The following is a 10,196-nucleotide window of genomic DNA, read 5'->3' on the forward strand; positions in this document are numbered from 1 at the left end:
TGCTACAACTTAATGATTATCCTAATTTTATTTTAAATTTTTATATTTAAAATAAAATATTTATCATGTATTTAATTATGTTTATCTTCATTTAGATATACGAATTCAAACATTAATTTTTACTAAGTTGTATTTATGTACAATTTTACTTGTAATATTGAATTTTAAGTATCATGCATCAATAAATAATAATTGATATATAAAAATTTAAAATTTTTTTCAACTGTTTTATAATATAATATAGATACACTATTATGCTAAGATATATTTATTAAATAATATATTATATTAAATGCCATGTTTTTTTAACAAAAAAATCATTAACGTAATATGACTTATGTCAAGAGTTATGTAACGTTGTGATTTTAATTAGTTGGTTGGTACTTTTAGTTCAACAACTTTGTTAAAAATATTGTAATCATTATAATTCCATATTATATATATATATTATCAACTGTTCAAACAAACCCACCTAATAAATTACACATAACTAATTGATGTGTAGATCAATAAATTTATTACAAATAACTTAAATATATGCGTTAAGTATTTTTAAAAGTCGTCCCTTAGACATAAACAATGCATTTATTAAGAACACAGATTATACCTGATAAAAAAACACGAGAATGTGATTATACACTAAAATCTTATGTGATTCATGGAACTTTGGCCACAAATTAAGGTCGTGCGAACCAAGTTGTTCGCTCACTCTTGCGTTGACCATGTTTTGTAACCGTATATGATTCCAGTGTTATGTGAAATGGTGGTTTTCATATTTTTTTATTTTGATTATGTTCTCGTTTGATTTTCTATATATACATAATTAGAAGTTAGCAATGACAAGACAACGTTGGATACAAATTGAGATTGTTTTGGCAAAGATTAGGCATGAGATTTTTTTTTTTGATTAACCTGGATATCCAACCCGCTATGCGAGCCGACTAATCTCAGGGTAACCATCTGCTTTGCAAATAGCCCAGAGTCACCGCATTTAAACCTCTGTGGCCACAAGGGATTTTTATTCATCATTGGATTTGAACCTGAGACCTCCTGATGTTTTTGACCTTTGAAGACAAACTCAAACCAATCAATCACCACCCTTGTTGATTAGGCATGAGATTAAGGTTGGAGCACACCAGAAATGATGGAAAGCATTAGAAAATAGTGAATAAAGTTGGGGTGTACCCTCATCCTTTAATCATATCACAAGGAAAAGAAAAAGAAAAAGAAGAAGAAGAAGAAATCCCACCATGTTTCTTAATGACCCATCCCCATTGCCATTGGTCCCACAACTTATCACTTTGCTTTTCTTTCTCATAGTTGAACCTTTGAAAGCGAGACTGGACCAAACTTTATGCAGCATCGTCATCAAATATGGTCTGTTTGGTCTTTTCTAATTCACGCCAGATTGATAGAATCCAGTTACTTATATTGAAAAACCAATCACGACTGTACTTACAGATATTGACTATGATATTTTTATCTGTACTAACTATTTAGTTGGGTTGCCATTCATTTTGCCAGTCAGTTTATGTTTCAGTCGAATATCTTTCCGATTCCAGGGGTAAATATGTAAATTTACATTGGATTGATTCTTTCAAACAATCAACCGATTCAGCCCAAAGTCAAGACTAAGCCCAAATATAACAAAAATAAATTCAATTTCAAGCCCATTAAAAGCCCAATCAGCTATCCCTTATCCGTAAAGTTCAAACGAATCAGCCCAGGACCAACCAAAAGACTGCAATGCAAGGCCATGGAAACTGAAAGCACAAGCAGACAAGCAGTACATGGTATTTGCATGGTCTCATCTCATGTCACTCTCATCATCTCGAAATAAGCCCAATATATTAAGGGGATGTTTACTAAATTTTTTTATTAAGTGCTGTATAGATAAATTTGTTTGTTTGGATAAATGAGTATTGTTGTTTATTTTTTTATATCTGAACCAACAGTCTGAATTACATAAATGACAGATTTACCCCTCAATATTAAGTATTTAAACATCAAAACAAAAAAAACATAAAGAGGTTGACGATAGGGTGTCTTATTTGGGAAGGAGGCGATGCTTTAAATAAGGGGTAGAAGTGTCATTTTTGTGGCTGAACGGGGACAACATATCATTTCTATATGTGCGATTAAGCCATGTTCTGTGCGAATAAGCCGTAAGTAAACAACCCAAACGAGTTGTGCGAATAAACCAGATAGACCAATAAACCTAATTAAACCGCAAGTAAACAGCTCCTAAATTGCTATTTTTAAGATCATGGTTTTGTTTTTGTTTCCATATCTCAAAACATAAATATAGAAATCGTAACTTGTAACAAACCAAATAAATTGAAGATCTTATGATTCTAATAGCAATAAACTAATCATCGATGCATAAATAGTTAAGTTACAAGTCCCAAAAGAATCCGTGACTACGTCTCTAACGTTTTCTAGTAAATCTAGTAAGCCGCGATATCACAAAACATTATAGAAAACATATATAATCTACACCAACAAAATCACGGCTAAAATGATCGCCACCGCAGACCTGGTGGATAAAACCACATTGGCGTTGGTGGCTCCTGGAGATGTAGCACGAACATTGGTGTTTGTGGTGGTGGTGGAAGAAGTTGGTGGAGCTTTCGCCGGTGAGCCGGTGGAAGGGATGGTTTTATTAAAGAAAGGAGCATCTCTCCAAGGACTGGCGGCGGATTTCGGTGCATCGGCAGCGGAGGAGTTGGGTCCATCGGCTGCGGCGGCCATCGGTGACGGAGAAGGAGCCTGAGGAAAGGGCAGATTCGTCACAACCATAATTTATTATTGCCAAAGGACAAAAGAATCTTCGTAACATTGCCATTTTTTAAAGATCACGTGAAGAATTTAACGGCACATTTTTTAAATTATAATTAAATGGAAAGCAATTAATTGCTTTATATCTGAGTTTATTATTTAAACTTAAAATGCCGTTGTAACATGATGATGAAATAAATATGTAATTAGTATATAATTTTAAATCGGAAAAAGTTTTTACAGCAATTTAAAAATTCAAAATTAAATAAAAATATGAGACAAAGTGCACATGGGGTCATCCAACTTTCGGTGGCTTCGTATGCTGTGTCGACATAAAATCTAACGTTAAAATTGAGTGTGTGAAAAGTCAAAATTAGTCAAACGAAACATCGGAGAAAAAGATTACCAGTGGTGCGTGCTCTATTCCAACATTGTAGACTTGAGTGAGATCGGGTCGGAACAACCCGAAATTCTTCTCATCCAACGATGGCCCTTTCAAATTCTCGTTGAACAATGCAAAGATGTACGTCTCGAATTTCCGTCCCGGCATTAACGGCGTTCCGTCGCCGGAGTTAACTTTCTTCATTAACCCACCAATATACGCCGCCGCATTTACAGGATTCGCGTGGACGTTTGCCGGGTCGCCGCCTGATGGCCATCCTGTCTCCGCCACCACGATTTCGACATCTGGGTAACCTAGCTTCTTCATCGACACGTGCACAGCATCCATTAGTTGATCAAACTGGTTTGTATACCTTTTGAATCAATCAAAAAATGAAATCCATTAAATTAACTTGAAAAATATACTTCAAATTTGATGAAAACCCGAGTGTATAAAGACATGAGGAGAGGCATTACGTTATTCCGGTGGCTTTATCGAACAATCCGGCGTTGGGTTTGAAGAGACAAAAGTTGGCATTCGCCGGGGAGTACCCGAAGTAAGTATACGGGTTAACCATGAACCCGGATTTGGTTTCTTTCAAAAACTCGAGCATCGGAGCTAGACTACCGACATCCCATCCAGGTCGGAAAGAAGCGTTGCTGGGTGGATCCGATGAGAGAAGGATACCCAGTGAATGTGGAGTAGAAATCTTAATATCTCCAAAACCTTCTTTAACGAGTGCGGCGTGAAGCACCTTCATCGCCGGAACGAGGTTGTCGATAAGGTTTTGAGGGCCCCAGTGGAGCACCTCGGTGCCGACACAGATGTAGTGGATCTTGGTGGCTGGGTAGAAGGGTTTGATATTGGTATCGATCCATCGGCGGGCGTTGCGAGGATCGGTAAGAGAAGGGATCTCGCCGTTGGGGAGGGTGACGGAGACGAGGATGCCGGTGTTGGCGAAAGCTTTGATGATATCAGGGTTGACGTCGAAGATCCTGATACGGTCGATGATGGTACGGGATTTGAGGAAGTGAGCAACTTGAGACGGTGGTGGAAGGTTGTCGCCGAGGGTGCCGTAGTTAACGCCGATGGAGTATACGGCGGGGAGGAAGAGTAATAAGAGGGCGAGTGATAAGTGTTTTGAAATCCCCATTGCTTCTTCAAGTGTGGTCGACTGTTTGTCAAAGCCTTAATTACTTGCCACTACGCAACTCTGACCGTTGGATTTTAACTTGTTTGGTTTTTGGTTTTGTTCTAAATCTTATTTAAACAATATTAAATTAGATTTGTTCAAATAATTAAAATTTAACAAACTTGTACCTTTTTTTATATTAACCTGTATATCTAATCCATTATGTGAGCCAATTAATCTCAAGACAACCACTTGGTTTGTAGATAGCCCAGAGTCACCGCATATGAACCTCCTTGGCCACAAGAGGATATTTATTTCTCCTTGGATTTGAACCTGAAACTTCCTGGTACTTTTGACCGCTAACAAGTATGGCATGTGGTCTCACTTCCCTATACTCGTGATACCATACTAGAACTAGAACCATTCAAGAATTGCAGATTCACAAGGAATAGATTCAAAGTTGTGTGTGGAATAAAGTTTAGCATATTAAAGAATATAACATTGTTGAAGCAACCCACCTCTCCATGCATAAGCGTCTTTGAGATGAAAGCTTATCCCCCAATAAGTGGGTTATTGACGTATGTATGTAGAATGATGTAAGAATCAAGAAACCTTTACTGAATGATGCATACATTTGTACATGTAATATGCATATACATCTACTCTTCTCCATCTTCAATGGAATGGAAGTGGCCTAACAGAACTGTTTTTAAGAAGAAACCATTTCCTTAATCATTATATGAGATTGTCATCCATCAACAGCAAGAGATGCGTATCATTAACCAACAAGGTTCACTTTGATAACATGGTTATCTCTAATCCTGAAAACAAGAGCAAATGAAGAGTTAATAGCAGATATTGACATACTCACTAAATTATGTCAAAATTACAACAAAAACACTCAATGCATATACCTTACAGAGTCTGAATTGTAGAAAGTATCAGGCTGAGAACCAAGTTTGATGGCTGACTTTTTCCTGTTGACTTCCCCAGGTTACAGCAGCAGTCACCAAGAAGTCGAAAAAGGGAGACGAGCAGTGACCAAAGGGCAGTGGTTGCCTGTCTGTCTGTAAAAACACACAAAGCAGCCAAAAAGAGGGCTGCAGGAAGCAAGTCTAATCACAAGGCAAGGCAAATGCAGGCACAACAGAACTCAAAAGAAATAAAATAAAAAGTTGTAAATGAAAAGGATATATAACATTGTTCAATCGACTTCTTTTAACATCTCAACGAAATACACAATATTCAAAGCACAAACTAAAATCAAAACAAAACAAAACTTTACCGTCTATTAATTAAAGAATATAACATTGTTCAAGCAACCTCTTGTAATTCAAAAGAAGAAAAAAACAAAATGAAAACAACGCAAAACTTCTTCGGATCCACATAACAAAACACTGAGGATCCGATTATCATCAAAAAGATGAAAAAAGAAACCCACAAAAAGCCTATGAAAAACAAAGCAAGTCACCAAATTTCTTCAGGTGCCTAAGAGAACAAGTATACCACCACATCAGGACCACCGATGGCCAAAAAAAAAAGCATCCATCTTGATGGGGTTAAGTTGCTACCTTAGTATTTGCACACCACGTGAACCCGGTCTCATTTCTCGTTCACGAGGTGTACCTATTTGACAGTAGAAATTTCTTTACATCTCAGAGTGTTCTTATCCTCCACCTATCAAGCTTCACTCGGCTTGTGGCCTTCTTCAAATGGTTCCTGTCAGTTTCCATCTCAAATTGAATCAAAGATTTCAGCCGATCCAGGTGTCCATTGCAGAGTTTGTGGTCAGGAATGAGCGAGTCTGAGATGGTTCCTGGTTCAGGGTGGATATGTCGTTGATAGGGAGAATGCCATTTGGATTGCAGATAGGTGAGAGATCTCCAAGGAGGGAGTGGCATGGAGTTCTGTTTGAGAGAAGATTTGGCAGCTTCCACCATTACTTGAAGGAACTGTTTTAGTTTTGTCAATGATCCCACATACACAACTGGAAGCGATTTCAGTATCCTATTGTAAGAAGGAACCGCTCTAGCTATCTCAAAGTGGCTTCGAAAGTCGATGTCAATGATTAGACGGTCAGCACGTCCAGAATCATTGTAGTTTATAATGTCAATGTATTCATAGTCCCCTGCATTTCATGCAATATTTCTAAAACACTATTCAACTTACAATATGAATATTAAGAAAGTTAAAGAGTACCTCCAGGAACTTTTCCGGTGCCCTGCCACTTTGATGTGCAGACAGCAGCATCATAACCAGAAAGCTTCAGAAGTTTGACCAGCGAGAACCTTATGCAACTAGCATTACATGAACCAGACCTGATAAAATCAAGGTCCATCGTTTTGATAGATAGGATGAGAGAATTTACCACCGACAGCATGTCAATCCCATGTTGATCCAGTAAAACTTTGTAGTACTGCATGAAATGCAGATTAATAGTTGAAATAAGCATTTCAACACATCAACAAAAGAAATTCTAACAGTGGGTCATTGGCCCAACGGATGGTAGGTCCCAACCTCCCTGAGGTCAAGGGTTCAAGTCTCATTAAAGATGAGGAGTGCATTTGAGTTTTGTTGTATATAAACATTACATACTTCAAAAGTTTTAGGTCTTTCTGTTATCTCATAGCATGTCACTGAAAAAGATGGTATAAAAAGGAAACTCAAAGGCATATCTCAACTTGAGTTGATCCTGAGACCAAGTATGGTAAGTTCAAAATATTATCTTGAGGGCAAAATATTGCTCATCTCTTCTAAACTCGTATTCCTTTAGGTCCCAAAAAAAATGCAACATTTCCGTTTTGGCAAAGTTTCCAACCAAGATTACTTATTTACCCATTAATAATCCTTACAAATATCAATCAAATTAATGGTTCACAAGGTTCCTATGTCTTTGTCACATCAAAAGGTATTTAGATATTTCCCTAATAATTGAATGTTGCATTTAATTTGAATAAAACCCGAAAGGAGTAAAATGTTACAGAACCTTAACATAATTTTCTTTCTCCATGGCTTAAATCAGAGGCTTATGTATTACATGGCACGGGAACAAATCATAAGTACTTCCGCTGACCCATGAAAACCAAAACATCCCACAACATAAAATAGTTTGAGTGAAATACTTGTCTACCAACTAGATTCAAAAGTTCCCCCTCCCTCCCCAAGAAATTGTTGCAATTTTGCAGGATGAAAGAAATAGCATCTGGCAAGCATTACTACCATTGACAGAGGTGCCCTAAATGCTGCTGGTGTTTACTTCTCTACCAAATTTGATTTATGTTCACGGAAATCCAATGGATGCATTTAATGGAGGAATTGTGCACAGAATGACAAAGTTACTTCTACTGCAGGCATGATACCATTATCCACTCTAAAAGATAATTTTGCCATTATTTTGATGCAGATAACCCAACAGAAGATGTACAATCAAGACAGACACAACAATAGTTTCATAGTTCCGAAATTTGCCAACATCCACGCTTGTTGCTAAGACTCTTACTATATTGCGTGCAGTGTGAGTAAGTGTATCCATTGAAGACCACCCCTGATATAATGGGAAAATCCAACACAATAAATAGATAAAACAAGACAGAGAAGAGGGGGGAGGGGAGGGGGTATCCCCACAACCTAATTGTCATACAGTAATAATGACTACTAAAGCAACTATACATACCCAGATCATGAAATTTAAACAATTCATCATACCCATTTCAAAACCAGACCTAAATATCAATGGCATGCTCTAATTAAACATTCAGAAAATCATAATTTCTACCTAAAGTACCTAAAAGCATACTGAAATTCTTCAATCTGGACAACCCAACATGCTTATATCAAAGTTGGGATGAAAATTCATGGCAATATGGCATGCTCTAATTAATCATAAGAAGATTAGTTAACTTTTGGCCCTTCATGCATGGTAACACAAGGGTCATCCCACAAAATTGACATTCTCTATGAGAAACGGCAAATATATGTAGAAAACTTGCTACAAATTATAGGATTTTAATAAAATTCTAGCACTTGAAACACAGCTTGTCAAAAGTAACATAATACCAATGATTAATTAATTAATTAATGGAATTCTTAAATGTATGGAGGGAGAGGGAGAGGGAGATACCGAAATCTTGTCGGCGAGGTGAGCAAGTTCGCAGAAACCGGAATCGCTGTCGCTACTACACCGTGAATCGCCACCACAACTACTTCCATTCTCCAAGAAATCGCTTACCATCGCTGCCAAATCATGCTCGCTTTCATGGCTAAACGCCCCACCCAACATCTGCCCCCCTACACCACCACCACCACCACCACCACCACCACCACCAGAGCCACTGCCTCCCATCATCAACCACGGGTCCCCAGTTGCCGCGTAGACTCTGCAATCCATGCTCCACCACCGGGTACCTCCACCCCCACCACAATTAACTTGCCGCGAAAATCAATTCACTCAAAAAAAACCCACAACGTTTCAAAATAATAGAACACCCAATTACAATTCGTTCCAAAAATAATATAAATCTTTTGTCAAAACGGTAAAATCATCACCCAAAAACCCTAAATTACGAAAATCCCAATGGATTATCAATCATAAAACACGAAAACCAAAGACCAAAATTCCCTTGAAGATCAAAGAAAAAGATATCCGAACCTTCAAAAGAATCAATCTTCCTCTTTTCTTTCCTTTTTTTGTTTGTTTGTTTTGTTTTTTAATGAATTACGTTCAAAGAAGTGATGAATCAAAATCGAAAACAGTAGGTGCGAACGGGATTGAAAAGATTTATAACGATCCAAACGGGGTGAGAGGAACAAAATTGATTAGAATTTGGCAGAGGTACAGTCAACCCGCAGAGGATGAAGACGAAAGAAATGCGGAAATATTAATATATAGAGAATTTGGATGGAACGTGAAATGACGAAAAAGGGCTTTGTCGGAGGATTTTCCGTGAAGCGAGCCTACTAAAGTGGGAGGTTATGAGTCAATAACGTATTTAGACCCAAACCAACACACATACGCTTCCGGGGTACTTTCGTCCTAAAATATTCCCTCTTTAACTATCCATATTTAATCATACATGAACCATGTTTAATACGAAGATTTATCTGGTGTATGTATCTTAATATGTATTTAAGGATGGAGATTTTTTTTATGTTTTTTTATCTTAACTTTCATTTTTACCGGAACCCAATTCTATACAAGTATACTTATATATGTAATTTATTATAAGTAGATATTAATCTTGAATTTGTTACATAGATCGAAAAACTTTTATATATTCTAGTTAACATTTGTATTGAATTTTTTTAAATAAAATAATAACTAAAAACATGTTTATACGTAGATGACAAAATATCTACAATATTGTTAGATGTCACAAATCAATCATCTTGTATCATTAACGCAACGTTTTTCATTCTTTCTGTTTTCTAAGCAAAGACACTCAAGTTTATTTATCGATTGTTGCTTCCAAGTTTTAATTACAACTCTAAATTAAAACTTAATATCATAATAAATATTTGAAATTACGATCTGTTAAGAAAAAAAAAAGTGGTAATTTTATAATAAAAAAGAATTATTAATATAAATATAATTGTTTTTGTGATGTTGACATAATAAGTTTATATGAGCAACTTGACATAATTTATGTATTTAACTAATTATAGTTAAATGTCTTAATCAATCGTATTCATGTAAAACCAATTTAGTTTATATTTAGATGAATCCAATGATTAAATTCTGTCGATCCTAAAACAATAATTAAAATAATAAAAGAACAATGAAATACGTTATTTTTCCCGTTTGTAACGTGTAGTTTGAAGTTTTGTTAGAATACATTAACACATAGATAACGTTTTTAAATTTGCATTTATATAGATTTTTAAAAATGGAACCTTCAAACACTCGTC

At 36.3% G+C, this 10,196-nt stretch overlaps 2 protein-coding genes across 2 annotated transcripts; both read right to left on the reverse strand.

Moving 5' to 3' along the window:
* Positions 1-2,358: 2,358 nt before the first annotated feature.
* LOC112525667 (glucan endo-1,3-beta-glucosidase-like) lies at positions 2,359-4,320 on the reverse strand. The gene is made up of 3 exons (XM_025135892.1): positions 3,637-4,320; positions 3,185-3,533; positions 2,359-2,769 (listed from the first exon to the last, which is right to left on the reverse strand). Exons 1-3 carry the CDS (start codon positions 4,311-4,313, stop codon positions 2,494-2,496), a joined length of 1,302 nt encoding a protein of 433 aa, XP_024991660.1. The 5' UTR covers positions 4,314-4,320; the 3' UTR covers positions 2,359-2,493.
* Positions 4,321-5,481: 1,161 nt separating this feature from the next.
* On the reverse strand, positions 5,482-8,679 carry LOC112524601. The gene is made up of 3 exons (XM_025134504.1): positions 8,413-8,679; positions 6,492-6,708; positions 5,482-6,420 (listed from the first exon to the last, which is right to left on the reverse strand). Exons 1-3 carry the CDS (start codon positions 8,677-8,679, stop codon positions 5,948-5,950), a joined length of 957 nt encoding a protein of 318 aa, XP_024990272.1. The 3' UTR covers positions 5,482-5,947.
* Positions 8,680-10,196: the final 1,517 nt, after the last annotated feature.

Source organism: Cynara cardunculus (genome assembly GCF_001531365.2).
Source record: "Cynara cardunculus var. scolymus isolate 2C chromosome LG 1, CcrdV1, whole genome shotgun sequence".
In the NCBI taxonomy this organism is placed as follows: Eukaryota; Viridiplantae; Streptophyta; class Magnoliopsida; order Asterales; family Asteraceae; genus Cynara; species Cynara cardunculus.

Coding starts and splice junctions, on each gene's coding strand:
- LOC112524601 (XM_025134504.1), bottom strand. CDS start 8,679: ATGGATTGCAGAGTCTACGCGGCAACTGGGGACCCGTGGTTGATGATG. Junction 6,709..8,412: donor ACCTCGCCGACAAGATTTCG/GTATCTCCCTCT, acceptor CATTTCATGCAG/TACTACAAAGTTTTACTGGA. Junction 6,421..6,491: donor CACCGGAAAAGTTCCTGGAG/GTACTCTTTAAC, acceptor CATGAAATGCAG/GGGACTATGAATACATTGAC.
- LOC112525667 (XM_025135892.1), bottom strand. CDS start 4,313: ATGGGGATTTCAAAACACTTATCACTCGCCCTCTTATTACTCTTCCTC. Junction 3,534..3,636: donor GATAAAGCCACCGGAATAAC/GTAATGCCTCTC, acceptor TTGATTCAAAAG/GTATACAAACCAGTTTGATC. Junction 2,770..3,184: donor GAATAGAGCACGCACCACTG/GTAATCTTTTTC, acceptor CCCTTTCCTCAG/GCTCCTTCTCCGTCACCGAT.